We start from the raw sequence: 20091 nt of genomic DNA on the forward strand, positions 1-20091 counted from the left end.
CCAAGTTTGGCAATAACACAAGAGAGACCGTTGTTTCTCTCTCGCGTTAGAAAGTTTATTTAGTCCATGTTATTTTTATTATTTTCAATCTGTTTTTCAGTGTCTCTCAATGCGTGGTAAATTAATTTCATGCAGATCTGGGATCATTATAATATTTTATCGTGGACATTTGGATGCAATTAAACTAACGTCATTGAGATTTGTGGTTAAGAATAAAACCAATGATAGTGGTGTCACATAAAGGGGTTCCCTCGGGTTTAGGGAGACGTGAGCGGCTTGCACGTGCATTCTTCTATTTTTCTTCTTAATAGAAATGAAATATTTAGGAAGGGCGAGCCACACTCACAGGGGGTGGGGTTCGGGGGGGGGGGGAATTCACGCAAGAATCAACGTGCAAGAACATGGACGTTTCTTTAGCATTTAAACTCTCTGGTTTTTACCTGGATGGCTGCACACAATTAGACGAGGATGATAATTAATAATTGCACACTCCAGTGGACTGCGTTTCTTTCACTTTCTCTTTGCAAAAATGGCATTGTTTGAGTTTTCCCTGGTTCAAACACTGAGATGACGGTGGGGGGTGAACGAGTGCCTGGGGCTCTTTTTTATCTGCTACACCAGTTGTGGTCTTAAAATAAACTCCATTCCTCGACCATATATGTCCAGGCGTCCAGCGCGGCCCTGGCAGGCGCAGAGCACTCCCAGCCGCACAGGCCGCAGACAGGCTGCTCCGGTGCAGCCCGTCCTTCGAGCTGGCACCGTCTGCACAGCAAGCCTCTCTCTTCCGTACAGACGCCTCTCCTCGCTTGGAGCCCTCACTGCTGTGCTCATACCCCGTCCTATAGGCCGGTCGCTGGTTTCTACAGGACTCCCTGCGCGCGCGGTACAGACTCCTCTTGGGTACCAGTACTCACTGCTCTGCACAGGCCTCTCTCTCTCTAGGCCGGTTTCTGCAGGCCTCACTTCCCTGTACAGACTTCTCTTCGAGGCCTCACTGCTCAGCACCTACCTCTCTCTAGGCCGATCTCGACTTTCCGGAGACCTCCCTGTTAGGTACAGGCTTCAGGCTGCGCTGCTCTTTACACACTCGGGTCTCTTAGTTCAACAGGCCTCTTCCTCATCCAGACCAGCTCTGCCTCCAAGCTGTGCCCCTTTTAGTGTCGCATTTGTCTTCGACCCTCCTTGCCACTCCAAACCTTCTGTGCCTCATGGTCTCGCCTTTTCTGGTTTAGCGCAATCTAAGGTAACACTTTCCACATAGCGCCTAGTGCTGTGTATATGCCTGGTCGATCACGCGCCTGCCCCGTTGAATGCTATAGATTGTTCAGCACAGCAGGGTTCGGGTCACTGGGTCAGGCCTGTCCCATCTCATTATAGGTCTTCCCCATCGTGGGGTTCTCCACAGGCCTGGTCTCCCTCACTCCCGCCTCGAGAGTGACTCGGCCCCATCCTCGTCCCGGCATCTCCTCTCGGCCCGGCCCCCCTCCGGGCCCATCTCCCGGGCCATGCTCGTCACTCAGCTGAACCGGGAGTGCCTCCTGCACGTGTTCTCCTTCCTGGACAAGGACAGCCGGCGGAGCCTGGCGCGCACCTGCCGGGACCTCCTGGACGTCTTCTCGGACCCCGCCCTGTGGCCGCTGCTGAATTTCAACTCCCCGGCGGAGCTGCAGAGGAACAACTTCGTGCTGGGGCCGGCTCTGAGGCACCTCAACATCCGCTGGCACTCGAGCCGGGTCAAGGTGTGCAACGTCGAGGACTGCATGAAGAGCGCCTTCCAGAGGAACATCTGCAGCCGGCACGAGCAGCTTGTCAACCGCTTCCTGGTGCGCGCGGCCCGCAGGTGAGCAGGCGGCGCTGACAGCAATTCATGATGTGTGCTAATGGATAACTTCCTAAATGTATCCTAAATAAATGTTATATATCTCGTCCCCATTTCACGAGCACAGGACATGCGCAATGCACGCGAGCATGCAATGCATTAATATAGGAACTATTTAATACACGAACCAGTTAATCCATAACCCCCTACTGCGGTGCACTGTCAGCTTCCTTAGTTGATGGTATTTGTTTACATTCCAGAGAATATGTGTTTAAATGCTAGAGATTATATTTTATGGCTAATTAATTTTTGTATCTTGTTGACCATTACCTGAATAAACTATATATTGTCAGTGTATTAACAGCTAGTTTATGCCATATATCATGTTTGTGTGAACCTATTTCACAATATTTGCAGAATGTTCTCTGCTCTTGAAGATCACTATTTCTACTCGGTTTCCTGCATGTGCATAGCGCCTAGAGGTGCTGCGTTCTGGCCTATGGTGCTCATAATGTACTCACTCCTATAAGACTTGTTACTGCTGTACCATAAGCAGAACCCCCTCTGAGGCTTTCTGGCTAAACAGGTGATCGTTCTTCTACAGTCGAGTTAGGAGCCGCATTTTCAGTTTTTGGGGAATGGTACTACCATGTGCCACGGGTGTTGGGGGAGGAGAGAGATTTACACACCCTTGGCCTACATTCTTGAAATCATCATTGTGCACCATACGGCCGTGGATTTCAATGAATATTCCTGGAAACAAGCCTTGGGGATTTCCAATTAGCCCCATGCGAAACCAGTTCCGCGTGCATCATTTTACATGGTGTACAACTACTCATACGATTAAAAAATGCATTTGCATTAGTGCAACTGCATTTATATTTTTGTTTTCAATGTTGGGGGGGTGTCCTGGAATAGTTTGTGAACACCATCATTTATGGGTGGCCACAAACTTTCCAGCATTTCCATGTAATTCAGTACCCCTGGTTAAACCTTTGCACATATTTAATACTACATCATTTGGGGGTGACATTATGCATGATTAAATCCATTTATGAGTGTAAATACACATTTTGTGTATTCCAAAAGTGAATTAGCACCTCTGTGTCAAGCCATTTGCAAGTGTAAGTTCTATCTGTAAGCATTAATGGCTTTGTGAATGGCTTGTCTTGAGTAATTGAGCTGTTAAGCAGCCTTCACATTTTTGAGCTTCTATGTGCTGATATATCGAGTAGATTTGGGTTTCAGAAAGAACTATTTTAGTACTTAGGCCCTCATTGCGAGAGGCCTCTCGATTCCGATTGGCTGGTAGTAGAAGTTATCGGCCCAGTCGTACTTAGGCAGTGCAATGCTAAATTCGTAATAGAGACCAAAGCTGTGCTGTGAAGCCCGCAGACGGCCTTTTAAATTTCAGCGCGTCAATTACCAAGGCTGCGCAGTCTTCGGTCCCCCTCCCGCCTCTTTATTCAAGTAGCAGACACCCCTGACCATTTCTTTAAGGCTATTGATTTCTTCTTTTGGGGGTGGGCGGGCAGAGCGGCCGGATTTCAGTACTTCGGAGTTCGAGCCTCTGCGTCCGCTCAATATCCTGTGATTCTCGGCAACTCACTTAATCTCCGAAGTTGGTCATGCACACGTGGCGGCCATTTTGTCAATTTATTTTTAATTTACCATTCCTAGATTGCAGTCAATTAAAATAAATATTCCCGGAGCAGTAAATTAAAAAATAAAGTATGTACACATCTCAATGGCAGTGTACACTTTTAAGCATCAGGAAAAAGCCTGAAGTCTTACCTATTTGGCTAGACAACATGCAGACCAACACTATTAGACCCCCAAATGGTGTGTGATAGATATTCTGGCTGTCAGTCACTCAGAAAACACAACTAGTAGATGCAGTAACTGACCAAATCCTTAAGCGGGGTGAGCATGGACGTCATTTAGGGGTCGAAGTTGCAACCCCTGCCTTGCCCCTTGTGACCCCTAGTACTGCCTTTGTGACCCCAGGCCTCGGATGTGGCAAAATCAGCGTCAGGAACATAGGGGCAGCTCGTCCTTAACGGCGCCCCACTTTCCTTGTTTTCAGTAATTTTTAGGTTGAGCCCTGAGCCAGCGCTGCTCTGGGGTTGATCTGTGGTCGTTCACTACGTGAGGGAGCCCCGCCCACTCCCTGCCCATCTTTTTCATTGGCTTGTTTCTTTGTCCTTCCTAAATGCTGCCTTCCAATTGGTTTATAGGCTTGTTAGTTCCTCCTTATGACGGCAATGTTGTCATTTGTATCCTTTTATGGCTCTTGGCCCCTTTACTTCAAGTATTGGATGGTATGTGTTATTTAGATTGTGAGCACTATTTTCTTTAATGAGATTCTCTTACTGCCCGTACATTCTACCCCCTCCCGCAGTCATGCCTTCTCGCCCCCTTTACTCCCGTTGTTCGTGCCTTCTCGCACCCCTGCCCAACTGCCCCCGCACTCCAAATGCATGTTTTATTTCACTAGTAGTGAATAGTATTACATTATTCACTGTTAGTATAATAAATAGTGGAGTGCAATTAGCTGGAATATGACCCTCCCTGACAGCTGAAATATGTAAATAAATGTATATTGTGGGCATGCTTGAGGGTGAGTGTGTTTATGTGAGAGTGTGTGTATATTTGAATGTATGTGTATGTATGAGCATGTGTGAGTGAAACTCAAAGGGTTTGTGATGTCACTTCTGCTACCCCAGGCATTTTGGTGAATTGACGTTCATGGGGGTGAGGGTTGTAAAATACATTGAACTCCAGACAGTCTCCAGAACAGAGCTCTTCTCAGGCCACTGCACAGTCTACCTTAGAAAGATGTATCTTTTCATCCTCTATTTCTCGCACTTAAGAACATTGCTCCAATCATGTCAAAAGCAAACTCCCCCTCCCTTTCTCTTAGAAAGCAACTACTTCAACGCTGACTCGCTAAGGGGTGTCACAGATATATAGAAACAAAACACAAACCCGTCATAGACACACTCTTCTAACCAGTGCATGTCACATCACCCCAGGTATCTTCATTCACTCCAGCCACGCAAGGATGGCCATAAAGTCACCCATCTCCACTCTCCAGCCTATCCAGACTCTCTCTGGGTAACGCTGCAGATGACGCCCTACTCCTGACTGACCCTACTGTAGCACCCACGCAGGAAAAATCTAGGCAGGCACTCTGCAACCACTAGTCCCAAATCCTACTGAAAAAGTCACTCGAACTTGATAGATTCCTTGGTCATCCATCTCAAATGATGAAAAATACATCCAGATGAAAAATACATCCACACGCTCACCACACTGACAACACTAGCCATCAGAATAGCTTGCTGCTGAACCTCACACTTGCTTGACAGTGGCTGATTCCTACATGGCACAACGTATAATTGATCCAAAACAAACAAAGAAACAAAAAAATCTAAATCCTTCCCTTCTAACCCTCCACTATCCTTTTCAATCCAAATAACAGACTAACGTATGCACCACTCAAATTAATTTCATATTCCAGTATACTAATTCACCACTAATTCTTTATGGGGTTCGGAGTAAAGTATTTAAAAGTGTGTAATCATCAACACTGAAAGAAAAATTGTGCCACTGGAATCAAAGTACCAAATGTCATGTGGACCATTAGCCTGATTCATCCAGTTATTTACCCAAATTCTCATATATCCGTGTTCTTAGGTAAGTACATCCCTAAGGTTAAGACCATATCACACAGATTTCAGCCTCTCCAATAGATGTTGTGTTTAACTAAGGATATAAAATTATTCCTTAAAAATCCACTCCTGGAAACACTCATGTTGGGAAACAAATCACTTAGCAATGGTTAATGACTTACTCCTAATGCGCCAGGTGGAGATCAAATATCTCGTTAATGCGAACACTAGCCATTTTGTAGTGTCTGATCTTAACACTTGTAGAGCTTCTGCTGGCCGCGTAAAAGATAAAAGACGACATGCCGGCATTATCAACTTTTTCCTAACCGGTGCATAGGAGGGACAGAAGAACATGAAATGGTCTACTGATTCAGAGCTAAGGGTGTATACAGGGCACAGTGGGGTTACAGTGGCCTGCTTCCATTTACTTCTACTGAAATTCAGAGGCAAGGTTCCGTACCTAAATTGTAAATAAAGTGCAAGTGCATGTGGAGGTTCGATCTCGTCCATAACAGCCTCAAATTAAAATATATATTTTGGAATCTTCCGGTTAGGGTACCCAGAACTACAGCATTAAAACAGGAATCCTTATTGTGGTCCCAAAACTTTGCCTTTTAAAGAGGTACTACTTCTTTCGTCAGAGATTTGGGGTCCTCCCACGTATACCTCAGCCTAAATCTCAACAACCATTGCCTAACCTTTCTGAACCACGTCACTCGTCTGGCTGCTTTATCAAGAATATGCACTTCAGTTACGGCTTCTTTGACTGGAATCTGAGTTTTACTATTCCATAGTCTAACCCACAATACTAGAGCCTTCAGCTCCCCTATATGCTTAATGCTCTTTAGCCCAAGATCTAGCCAGGCAGCGTAGTAGTGGGGTGGTAATTGGAAGATTTAGAAGTGATCTTATACATTTGTTTTCTACCAGCTCTAGGCTCTTCGTCTGTTCCATGCCCCACAACTCTGCACCATAAAAAGCAACGCCCAGTCTTCTAGCTCAATGTATTTCAGTCGCTCAGTTTTTTTACAACTGCGCTGTCAACGTGCTGAAGTTTAAGACTACTCTTTTTGATTTGGTCAGTCCATGTCTGGGGACTGTTCAATCTAACCCATAGGTAATAAAAAACCTTAACTTGTTCAAGGGTTTGAGTCCAGCCTCAACTTCCCTTTAAAATCTATGGGGGGTATAGGCCATAAATGTAGTCTTTGTGCAGTAGATCTCGAGGCTCAAATCGATACAAGCTGTTTCAAACCTATTTAATACAATCTGCATACCCATTGGTGTTTTTGCGATCAACAGCTCACCATCAGTAAACAGGAGTGAAGGAATTTGTCTGCCAGCAAGTTTGGGAGTGTCATCCCCACAGTCAAATAATGCATTGATTAGCCCATTCATATATAAAATAAATAGGGTTGGGGCTAGAACACAACCATGGCGGACTCCTTTTGCACACTTATCTAGCGAGTTCCCCAACTTAGTTCCACCGAACCAGAGTGTAATTATCTTAGTGCAAACGCACTATAAGTTGTAGCAAACCATTGGGCAGCCCTTGATCCCTCACAGTGACCCTGAGTTTGGTCCGAATTATTTATGAGTCAAATGCTTGTTTGAGATCTACAAACACAACGTAATGGTGACCCTTCCTGATAGTAACTTCCTTCTAAATGAGCAATGAAAAAAGGCACACCTGATCCAAGATGCTTGTGGATTCCCTAAAACGCACTAGCAAATGTGACAATATGTTATTATTATTAATCCAAGTGTGTAAATGTGTCAGGATCAGTTTGCAAAAAACTTTCTGTGCAGTATCTATAAGGCTGATTGACCTATAGTTGGAAAGGTCCCCTTTATCCATTTTCTTAAATATCGGGATGATTTTAGCGCCCTTCCAGGTGCATGGAATATCCTCCCATGAGCAATAGCATTAAACGCTGAGTGACATACAAATCCCCATATGATGGGCTCTGACTGATAGAGGTCTCCAGGTAGTCTATCAGGCCCTGGTGCTTTGCCCTTGTGTTTTGCGGATTGCAGACACGGTTACTTCCAGTGTAATAATGAACTTCTTTGGTAGCTTCTATTTAAATTGGCTGATTTGGCTCGACCTTAATAATCTCAGTATCTGTTTCACCTTTCTCCTTTGAATACAATTGGATAGAATGCTTTTCCAGACATGAATGAATAAAAAAAGTCCTCTTTTTTTTACCATATGCTCTGCTCGTTTGGCCAGTAAGTGCCAGAATAACTTGCAATCTTTCATTCTAGAAGCTTCAACTAGGATGCACCAATTTTCTTCATCCCATCTTTTCTTGACCTCTAACTGTGTCTTGCTGTAGGCTCTTCTTCTCTCAGCTATAGCAGTACTGTTTCCACATCCAATGTACCAGGGCGCGTCTTTCCACATAACACACATGCTTTGGGATTTTTTTTTACAGAAATAGCACTAAATGGCCTTGAGACGGTGGGAAAAACTAAACATAGTTCTTGAGTCAACGCAACCAAAATTACTCAAGATAAGGAGAGTTGAGACTACCTCGGAGTATATACTTTTGCCTAAGTGTTTTTGTACATTTAGGATGGGTACATATTTAGTCTATGAGACTTATTACTTTCTTGGATCAGATTTATTCACAGGCAAATTCACTGAATATAACAACGAATAACAATATCCAGTGACCTTCTCTTATCTTTAAAATGTGTTATTTGTTCAAAAGAATTCACAAAATGCTACACAGTGGTAGGGAAGACGCACTTACTGGTTGCTCTCAGACAAGTAGAAGTGACAGTCTCTGAGCTGCGATTTTAAGCTTCTGAGACTTTTTCCAGTAGCCACTGGCCAGTACCTGACCTAGGGTGTCTGGGAATCCCGGTCACTTCAAGGTAAATCTCGCATGTGAAAATTAAGAACACATTAGCAGGCTCGGGTCTTTGACATTTCTGGAATTATGTTGTGGATAGTCCAAAAAGGTCACCTAATGCAGAGGGGGAAAAAGGTCTCCCTTCACCCAGTTTCGCAGCTCTAACAATCAGCAACAGACGTCTCAGAATGCTCCTTCGTTTGATGATATCTGCTTGGGCTTTGAGACCTATGGTGATATTCATCGGATGGCCTCTTTAAGAAACAATTTTCATTTTAATCAGTCCGAGCCTAAGTGAAGGGCTGAAGTTTGGAGTAATCTGATTGCATGAATCTGCATTAATCTGTTGTAAAACTGGCACAGAGCGGTGCTGTACAAGACATCTGGGGTGAAGGTTCCACTGAGTAATGCTATTCAAGACTTCTGTTGTCAATGTGCCACCCAGTTGTGTTATATCCACGTGCCACACTGTGGTACTATGTCCACATGCCACACTGAGGTGCTATGTCCACGTGCCACACTGTGGTACTATGTCCACGTTCCAAACTATGGTGCTATGTCCACGTGGCACACTGTGGTGCTATAGCCATGTGCCACACTGTGGTGCCACGTGCACATGCCACACTGTGGTGCTATATCCACCTGCCACACAGTAGTGCTACACAAGATATGTACAATGAAAGCTATACAAGGCACATAATACATAAATCCCTGAGTATTTTTTGCAAGATACCTGTTCCAGAGGTTAAAGTACCACAGATAAGTGATACTAAGATAGCTACATAAAGAGTGAAAGTGATACAAAAGATCATACATGGTGAAAATAACTGTTCTGCATTGTGAACATGACACAGAGGACTCTTATATTAGCTTTCACACAAAGTGAATTACATACGGCAATATTGACCCAATTGTTGATGTAAATAGCACAAGTGGCACAGAGGCTTGTTAATCCTGGTGAAGGTGACACCGAGGGACTATGTTGTGTCATGCAGTTTTTATTAGGTCAAGCCTAGCGCAGGGCGCATGTGCTGCTCTAGGAGATTACCTTTTGGAATCGGTCTGCACTTTTTCAAACACTTGTGCTTGTGGCGGCATCCACCTTGCGGGAGTGAGCAGCGGCGCGCAAGGATCATCTGTTTCCAATTAGTGTGGCCGTGTGCGCTTGTTTACATTTCTCGACTCTCTCTCCCCTGACTGTCTCACCTTCGCCCTCCCTTGTCAACCGTCTCCTCCTAAACAAGTTTGTGGCTTGTTGATCTCCGTCTCCTCCTAAACAAGTTTGTGGCTTGTTTTTTTTTATCTGCCCCAAAGTCTGTTGGCTGGAATTCTGCTCCTTATTAGCACTTCAGTTCAGACAGAAAAGGGAACTTAATTCGCAAGGAGTTCACACAGGTTTGCCTGCCGGGGATTAAACACGTCCCCTAACTCAGGTCCAGTGTAGGGCTAGACCACAAGACCACATGCTGCTCCGCCCACATTGTGCAAACAGACCCGTGCAGCGGTCCATCGCCACTCCTCGCCGTTGTCGTCGCCAGACTCTGAAAGGTACGTGATTGCGCCACCAAGGCTGCCGACTTTGTAAAAGGAGAAAAAAAGCGGCTCTTTCCTGTTGGCATCGTCCTGCCCCTACATCACAGAATGGAAACTGAAAGAACTCGCAGAGTCAATTTTGGACATAGGACACTTAGAGGGACTTGTAGCTGTTCGAGGCACATTGAAGTAACCAAGGCGTCCGGGGCAGCACAGGAAGATTGAAAGAAGATTTGGCACAGAGGGAAAGCAGCTCAGCACAAGGCATGCAGTATGGCACAGACAACCTCCACAGTGCAGGGTTGGTTTTTGTACCCCCAGTCCCACTGCAAAATGTGTAACTACGTCCATAGAAGTGAGAAAGTAGCAGCGGAATAGTGGCGGAGAAGGTCATTGTTAATGTTGTGTAGGATTCTCAAGGCTAAAGCGGTGACATGATGGATTGCCAGACTGTTTCTTGTAGACATGATGCCGTGTTTTTGGTCTTGGACTTTTGCTTATTTGATGCATTTTGGAAGTGGCAGTCTTTCGGGTCTACTTGGTCACAGGGGGCAAATGTACACAGTGATAATGATTTCTTAATGGAACAAGCAAATGGTACGCGCGAAAGTGATCTTGAGCAAGAGGTGCGGTCGCGACCGAGAGTTGTGTGCGCGCACACGCGCAAAAAGGAAAAAAAAGAAAAAACCACAGGCTGGCGAGTGGTGTGCATGCACCATGACAAGAGAGGAAAGCCATATGGCACGCTCTATGCCTGCCAAAAGAGTGTGGTAGGACGTTTAAAATCCCACACACTAAATGTCTTGCAGAGCAGCGCATGCGCTGGCTCAGGGACACCTAACAATAGCAGGGCCCCAAATTATTTCTTTAGCAATCTTCAACTTGCACTGCCCCCTTCCGCTACTGGCACTGCCCCCTCCTCCACCACTGGCACTGCCCTCTGCCTACAGAGACTTAAAGCTGGATTGCCACGAGAACCACCTATTTTCAGCTGAAGTTTGAAGGGATTCTCCCATGATAAAAAAATAAATAACACTGGCACACTGTCTCATCCAATAAACACATCTGCTTGACATTTACAACACCCATGGCCAAATTACATGACCCCATGGACAGAAGAAATCAGCATTCTTTAGGTGTACATTTCACAGCCTTAGTAACATGTTTATACTCCAACCCTCCCTTGGAACTGGCTGCTTATTGCAAGCACAGCCACGTTGTGATGTATGAAGTGGCTGGGAGTCTGAGATGGCGAGACACAAAGCAAGAACAAATAGAGGGCAGGGATTCTTAATGTTGAAAGAAACTAGTGCATCTCCTTACAGAAATAATCATGAAATCTGCAAATCACACGTTTTCATTTGGGCAGAGATAACCCAACCCTTCATCCTTCTGAGGTTGATAAATTAACTTCCATTAAAAGGGTACTATCAACAGCTGCTGGTCAGTTATTAGAATCATCAAACAATTATTGATTAATAGGAGTGTAAAACAAGGTACTATCATTGTCATCCAAGGTTGATCGCACAAACACAACTGTCTTTGAGAGTTCAGGTAGAAGGTGCATAAAGAGGAGAAGGTATGAAAACCTCCCCTGCGGACCGAAAACTCGGCCGCCAGGAGTTTCTTCCGGCCTGCATACACAAGAATGGAATCAGACACCTCTTGTTCGGGCTCCCACAAGCATTAGACTTTCAACACTTTAAAACTCTTTCACAATCCCAGGATGCTTGGACAACCCTGAAATCCATCTTGGGGAAGGTCTACGCCCCCAAGTGTGATACCCACCAAGGTGGAATTGATAGGAAGGCTGTGGTGTAGGACGGGGAAATGGTGTAAGCACAAAGTTTCCTTTGTTGGTCCAGGAGAGCAATTTTGCTAAAGTTTCCACACTGGTGTTGTTCACTAGGAATTTTTAGATCATCGCCATTCTTCCCTGGACCATTAGATCAGCTCAACCACCAGCTCTTTCCTTTACTCATGCATCATTTGCAGTCTCCAGGCTGGTGTGGGCAAGTGTCCCTGTAAATTCTGGTGTCTCTTTTTGTGGATGTTTTTCTCACTTCAGGCAGCTCTTCCACTCTCAGACAGGCATCTTGGCCAGAACTCTTTGTCAAGTGGAGGTAGATGAGTCACAAACAGTTCGACATCTTGATGGCAGAACAAATCCTGCAGGAGATCAAGTTGGCGGTCAGATGCTCCCCCCGTCGGTAGGTTGGATAGTCAGAAACTGAGCAAATGGCCTTTCGCAGAGGCAGATTGTTTTAAAGTGTTGTGCCTAAACTGGCACATTAAAAATCAGTCTCTACTGGAAATGGAAGTTGACTCCTTCTTCCATACCAAACAGTTGCAGAATAAACGAATCAATTATTCTGTACTTCAAATGATGTTGCGAAAACGCAAAAGGGTACAATGGAAAAACAACCCTTCATATTGATCCAACCACTTGAATAACATGCCGCTCTTCCGATGCTCCTCAGACCTGAAACAGCTCCAGATTTCTTCTTCTCCCACTCATTCAGCCCCTCTCTTTCATTCTGTCTCTCTCCTGTCTTGTACAGACAGCTTTGTTGACAGGAGATGTTGCAAGACTTAGGATAATGTGCTGCATGGCTAAATACTTCTACGCCAATGCTTGTATCTATAGCACACGTCCACCTATTACTTAGACCCTGAACATTATTGTGAGCAGACGCATATGTCTGCACTTTTGTGTATTACATGGTGAAATACGTAGTGAACGTGACACCGAAGGTTGTTATACATAGTGAAAGTGGAAGAGAGAAGCATCATACATGGTGAAGTGGATGTTGTACCTCGTGAGAATGCTATTTGGTGAAGTGATAGAGAGGGGTGTCATAGATGGTTAAATATACACTGAAAGTAAAGGTGCTATCGAGGGTGTTATACATAGCGAAAGTGATACAGATTAGTAAGCCTAAAAAAATAGATGTTTTACATAGTGAAAGTGAGGAAAATAAATGTATGCTCAAGTGATACAGAGGACTGGTGAAAATAAAAAGCTGAGTTTTACATGCTGGAAGTGCCAAATGGGACGTTATGTGCTGTGAAATACATAATGGAAGTGACAAAGAAATTTTATGAATAGTGAAATCGACACAAAGGAGTGTTATACATAAAACATAAATGGGTGTCAAACAAAGTGATTCAGTGGGCGGGTCTGTTGCTTGCTCACCAATCCCACAGCCTACTTGGTCCCCAGCTTAGCCCTGGTTACCCATTCCAGGACAGTGCATAAAGTGAGCTATGGCAAAGTTGATAGTGACTTATGAATGATGCAGTTGATAGTGACTTAAGAAGCAGATGATATAGAGCAGCGAGGAATCAAGCCACCTTGACAGGCTTAAAAATGACGGAACTAATTTTTTTCTATGTCTTAAATGCAGGAATTGGTTCGTAAAAATGACTGTTGGACTATGGTGACATCAAGAGGTGCTGCATGTGTTAAGGCTTCAGGTCACCTTTCTGTGGCCCTAGCTTTTCAGCTAGCAACACACTGATTTCTGGGATTTGTAGTTTCCTTTTCCCATCTTGGGCCTGCAGCCTGCAAGCAGCGTGCTGTTGGGTTACAAACAACATCAAACTAGCTACATTAGTGACAGAGTTCGAGTGCGTGTCTAAGCAATTGGCAGTCCATAATTGGCAGCAGGATCGCGCACTGTTGCCCCCGTTTAAAACAGGTTATCTTCACCTGACACTTTGTGATCCTCAGTAATCCCAAATTGTTTTTGGTTGGCGAATACTGCTAGGGCCTGATGAGTAAAATGATGACCCCCCTTCTTCATGCCTGTTTAACTGCATTTCCTGCTGAGTGGCAGGTCATGCCCCCACTGAGCACTAAATCCCGGGCAACAGCCAGCTCAAGGAGGTCAGCTGTCCGAAAGCAGCTGCACGCGCACTGGGCCTCGACCTGTCACTGGGGGCTGACACGAGTATCTGCACTCTGTAGTCTAAAAATGGGCACGCGCTATCAGCCGGGCTACTTCACAATGGCTGCCACGCTCCCCGCGTGCAAGGCCAACCTGGGCCTTCGATCCTGATAGGTCATGGCCTCTGTCGGGAGTGAGCTCCTGTGGCACCATGCCACCAAGAAGGCTATGCGGCAGGCCTGGCTCTTTGCAAACCATTGTTTTCATGTCTGTTTCTCTAATTGGCTCAGCTGAAGAGAGTGTATCAGGGCTACAACTTCCACAATACAAACTGCTGTTAAAGGGGCCGGAATCACGAAGGTGTACGATCATGCAGCACACAGCTGTAAAGTAAGCCTGTTTTTATACTACTGCATTGTGTAAAGCTTATGCATGAGCCGGTTACTTACTGGCAATCTTCATTACAGCGAGTCCAAGTCTCCCTCGTCACTATGCTTGTTTTCTCTCTCTTCTTTCCCATTGGTGAGCTCCCTCCGTGCTTACAAGTTAGTTGTTGACGACAAGTGATGTCATATGATGTGGCTTTTGTTCTATCTTTTGGGGTAGAGTCACACTTCGGCACTGGAGGTAAATTTCAAGCTTTTTGCCTAAATGCAAAGTTTTCTTAGATAGGGGAAGCCTGCTGATGCATGGGATGAGATCTCATTTGGGAAGGACTGGGACGTCCATAAGAAAGGACTTTGTTGTTTTGCTAACAACTTTGGCTCCTTTTGACGAATCTTCACAAAACTTTCAAAAAACATGCTACATTTTGACTAGTTTGTGCATGGAACATTTTGGGGTGATCTGTCAAGCAGAGGATGAGAAAAAGGTGGGATCCAAAAACACAAAATTCCCATGCACCTGTAATAGGCTTTTTTTTAAGAAGCACTACTGCAAAAACTGCTGAACAGAATGACACCACATTTGGCAGGAAACTAGATCTTGGTCCAGAAAACATACTTTTTGTTATTCTGGTGTAAATCCGTTCAGTAGGTTTGGAGATATTACGCTCCAAAAATATTTGTATATCAGGACGGTTGGGTTCAAGGGACTCTGAGGAGAGTCCCGCACACCCAGTTAAAAAAAAACCAGAGCATTTTTATTGACCCAGGGTTTTTTGTTCCCCTTCGGACAAGCTCCCTCCCTTGACAGACTCTGCCGCAGAAGTGAGCGGTTGGATTGACTGCCATTAACATGGATAAAAATGATGATGGCAGCCATTACGAAGGCTCAGACACTTAGTTCCCTTGTCCTGCAATTAAAAAAAAGAATATATATATATATATATATATATATATATATATATATATATATATATATATATATATATATATATATATATATATATATATATATAACATGGAAGTTTAGCACCTAGAACGGGTCCGTGTCTGCTTGCTGTAAGGCGATTTGGGAACAGCTTTTTGAAGCAGCGCTTTGGATATTGGACTGGCGAGGCTTTGACCAGTTTTACACGGATCCCCAATCAGAAAGCGGCAACTGTTAAGCAAAGCCATTACCTCGGTGCCTCGGCACAAGGAATTTGCGATCCGGAAGGATTTTCTCAGCCAGTCCCCCCTCATCCGTGATTAAGGTGCCCGGGACGACCCGCTACGCTCGAGGTGTCGGAGGACACTCGGGACAATTGCAGGACGCGAAAGGTAGGACCTTTTGGATTATTGAGGGGTGACTGGAGTGCAGGGAACACGGAAAACGGGAGGTTACTGAACACTTCTGTCCGGTGAATATCCCTAATCAATTACCAGTTTAAATACCATGTCGGCCGACACGCTGAAAGACCGAGAAGCGGCAGCTTTGGAGCTATTTGACTACGTAGCCCCAGCAAGTAATCAGTTAACACAACCTGGACAACCAAATGCGAGAACTAACGAGGACTTAAAAAGTAAAATGAAGGCATTGGAGAAGTTGATGCGCGGGGAGCAGGCTAAGTGGTGGGAAAACAAATCACTACAACGCTACTTGGATACGGGGAGAACCCCAGAGGACTGCGCATCCTTTTAGCCCCCAGCTACGAGCAGCCAAACCCCGACATGATGGAGTGAGCTCAACGCAATTTGGACTCCTCAAGATACTTAGTTGAAATATTGGTGAAGTACGCAGAAATAGACAGAGTTGAATTACAAAGGCAAATTGTAGTGCTTACTGACAAGATAGCGCTTATGGGCTCTGTGGAAGAAATAAACAAATTAAAAGCAGAAATGACGGTCCGTCTGCGCAAAGAAAAGGACAAGATTAAAGAGTGCAAAGCTTTTAAATTCCACCGAGACCGGGTGGATTATGAATGCAGACGCATTTTTACCTTTTCCCGGAAATATGATGTCATAAAGACTGCTAAACACTTAGGAGCAGGGGCGTGGCTAGCAGCCGAGCATGGCGGCAGCCTAGAAGGACAGCTCCGGTAGAGAAGCGACCTCTCCTACGATCCGTGACATAATCCGTGGCTGAAACCGACCTCAGACGGAGGGACCGGAGACCCGGGACCGGGCGGCGCAGGCGGCAGGATCCCCGACGCGACTTGGACACCGGATGGCAGAGCTACGGCCGAGTGTCGGCGCAGCCTAGACAAGGGCCAGGATCCGGGGACTCCAGCACTCAGGGGTGCCGACCGGAAGAGCTGCTGGGCCGGCAGGGGCAGACCGGAAGTGGCCGGGAACCGAGGAGCGGAACCAACAGTAACCCTCCAGACTACAGCGCTGACCCCGAACGAGGCGTGGACACGATCCGAAGACCTCAGTGCTGCCGGTGCGACAGCGGAGGACACTGCCGGAGCGCTGCATGAGAGCAGCAATCGGAGGAGGGGTGAGGCACTGTTGCGGGACGCGGCGGAGCGAGGGAGTGAGTCGCGGGGGCAGCGGACGGCCAGACGGGCTCTCATCCCCCCCCCCCACGCCGGAGCTGGCATAAATCGGACCTGGGTAGCGCCTGGAGGCCGCAGAACCAGCGCGGACAGAGAAAGCAGTGGTGCGGGACACTGGTGCTGGGAGACCTGAACGATTCAGTCGTTGTCTGGCCCTGTGCTCTGGAACCTTGATTCACACTGGACCACAAAGTGTTAATACCCCGCTGGGCCATAACGGGGACGCAGTCCAACTTCACAAACTATAGGACGCTGTCATCGCTGAGGAAACTAAAAAAAAAAGCCCTACGCTGCAAAGAGGGAGATTAGTGTGTGACTGGGGGAAACAGATCATCGCGCTTCACGTAAGCACCGCGGCCAAGGCTCCATAGTGGTCCAGAATAACTTGAGCTGGAGGACTATTTATAACGCTACAGGGATTGCACTGCGATAACACTTGGGCCGAGGCCGCGACCACTCCCTTACCCGGCCCCTACTGCAGGACATCCCTCCTGACGCCCAGCGGAAAGTTGGCAGACAAGATGGCGGGAAAAGGCACCAGAGGCGGCGCGACACAGACGCGTATCGAGAGGTACACCTGCGATACGTCTGCATCCCCTCCAACGGATGGAAGGCAAAACTCCATGAAAACAGTAAACGGCGCGGGAACGAAAAAAGCGACACTGGATGACGTAATGCGAGCGCTCTCGCAGGTCCAGACCACGGTGGGCTCGATCTCCACTGAAATCACTCTCATTAGAGCAGATCTCCACAAAATGGCTGAAAAGGTGGGCTCGCTGGAGCTCGTGACGAAATCACTGGTGGAGGATGTATCAGAGCTTCAGACGGCGATGGAGAAAGTAGTAACAGAGAATAAACTACTAAAGGAAAAGCTGGATGACCAGGAAGGGCGCTCTAGACGGAATAACATCCGAATTCTTGGGGTCCCTGAATCGGAAGGTACAAGGGCGACTGATCTCTTTGTGGAAGAAGTCATCAAGACACAACTCCAACCTAAGGGCCTGTCGACATTCTTCTCGGTCGAAAGGGCACACAGAGTGCCGGGTGGTCAGCCAAAACCGGGGGCGACTCCAAGACCTATCCTGGCGAGACTGTTCAATTTCCGGGATAGAGATGCCATCCTACAAGCGGCGCGAGTATCCCCCCCTGTCAAGATCCAGAACTCTACGTTGGCCTTTTTCCCGGACTACACGGCGGAGGTGGCCCGTAAACGAAAGACATTTCTAGAAATCAAAAAGGAACTCAGAAGGAGAGAGATCCCATACTCCATGTTATTCCCGGCCAAGCTGCGGGTAGTGGCAGAAAATAGGACATGGTTCTTTGATAATCCGGACATAGCCCGAGACTGGCTGGATGGCTGGCGACCAACCTCTCAACCCCACCGAGCGGGACGGAATAAGAGAGGCCAACGAACAGGAGATCATGCGGACAACCGGGCGGAAGGACCGACAGAAGGAAGAAGCTCGCCACCAAGAGACAATGATAATGGAGGTCTGGAGGTGGACGAATATCACTCCGGCAGCTACGAGACATTTATTGGTAGTGGGACTGCGGCGTGGGCCGTCATGGACACTGGGCTACGGACCTCCATGGAGGGAATGAGGGGTCGCTGACTCCGAAGCACTCTTCACCCCCAACGTGCAAGTAACGATGTGTTTGTATTTGGGTGGGGTCAGGCACTCTGCTAAATTGGGGTGGCGGGCAGTACAAAGTCCGAGTAGCAGGGGAGCAGGGAGGGGGGGAGTTGGGGAGATAGGAGGGGTAGAAATGTTTAGCTGTTTGAAATGTTTGGCTCTACGGATTGCACGAAGAACCACAATAGTCCCAGAGACAGGGGGGTTAGAAATGTTTACTTGTTTGACATGTTTGACTCTACAGATTACACGAAGGACCGCAACAGTCACACTAAGCCGGAACATGCGCACCGGGCGAGCTGATGATAGCCAGGGGGTAGCAGGCCCATCACTGCATGCACACCCTGCAGGGCCCATGTCCACACTTACAGGCACACAATGGCACAAAGGGTGCAGTCGGGTAACGTAGTAAATGGTCCCGACACCGGGCCGGTGCCACCTCTACAACTAATGTCATGGAACGTCAGGGGTCTAGGAGACAAGGTGAAGAGAGGGTTGGTGCTCCAGAGTATTAGGAGAATGAACCATGACCTGATCCTCCTCCAGGAAACACACCTAGTGGGTACGACCAGTAAAGCTCTGGATAGACGGGGTTACCGCATGATAACACACTCAGACTTCACATCGGGGTCCCGAGGAACAGGCATTCTAATGAGGAAAGCGTCCCGCTTCATTCTGCAGACCACTAAGACCGATAGTCATGGCCGCTTTGCAGCAGCTTGTGGGCAGTGGGAGGGCACGTCCATTAACGTAGTGTCTGTGTACATCCCGCCGGCATTGCATCCGACTGCACTTCCGGACCTCGGAAGGTTCCTATTAGAGCTCCCAGAAGGCGATTTAGTAGTGGGAGGGGACTTTAATGCGGTAGCCCACACTACGCAGGATAGGTTCCCGGTTAAGGCGCAGACACCTGGCCCGTCCCGTTCCTGGAGGCACAGGGACTCGTAGATATATGGCGGCGCCTGCACCCCGAGGATCAGCAGTACTCCTACTACTCAGCTACTCACAACTGCCTTTCCCGTATTGACTACTTCCTTACACTGGGGGACGGCCGACTCACGGTAAACGATGTACAGATAAGACCCCGAGGTATATCGGATCACTCCCCTTTGACAATGAGCCTATCGTGCTCGGCAATTGCCCGTAAACGAATCTACCCTCTTCACCCGGGGTACCTCAAGGTGCCTCGTATCCGTAAAGACCTAAAAAAAGCAACTAGGTACTATTTTCTGGAGAATGCTGACTCAGTATCATCCCCGACGACCTTGTGGGAAGCATACAAAACAGTGTTAAGGGGGCAGGCGATAGCGACAATAGCGGGACACAAACGTACGCAAAGACAGGAACTGCTAGATCTGGAACTAAAGCTAGAACAAGCAAACGCGGCCCATATGACGCACCCGTCAGAAGATGCACTTCACACACTCCACCTTTGCCAGCAGCTGCATGGCGACCTCCTCAGGCGACGGACAGTAGAAAACATTGAGGCAACCACGCAAAGGGTTTATGATATAGGGGACAAAGCCAGTAAATTGTTAGCATGGCTAGACAAAAAAAGAGAGGGCAGCAGACACATATTGCAACTGATGGACTCGGAGGGGGTACCTCATTCGCGCCCCTCTGAGATTGTAGACATCTTAGCTGACCACTTCCAGGATGTCTATACCCCAAGAGAGGCAGTCACAGAGGAAGCGGCGATATAGGCGCTTCAGGATGTGCAGGTCGAGACTCTGTCACCGGAGGCGGTGACTGAACTGGAG

The 20091-nt window shown here is 47.0% G+C and overlaps 1 protein-coding gene across 1 annotated transcript in view; it reads left to right on the forward strand.

The window, feature by feature from the left end:
• The first annotated feature begins 701 nt into the window (after window positions 1-701).
• Window positions 702-20091, forward strand: part of FBXL22 (F-box and leucine rich repeat protein 22) — a 53240-nt gene continuing 33850 nt past the window's right edge. The window contains exon 1 of the mRNA XM_078685191.1: window positions 702-1840. Within this exon, the coding sequence (XP_078541317.1) occupies window positions 1506-1840 (335 nt within the window). The 5' untranslated portion in view covers window positions 702-1505. The remainder of the gene's footprint in view (window positions 1841-20091) is intronic.

The sequence above is a fragment of the Lissotriton helveticus genome, chromosome 3_2, assembly GCF_964261635.1.
Source record: "Lissotriton helveticus chromosome 3_2, aLisHel1.1, whole genome shotgun sequence".
Classification (NCBI taxonomy): Eukaryota; Metazoa; Chordata; class Amphibia; order Caudata; family Salamandridae; genus Lissotriton; species Lissotriton helveticus.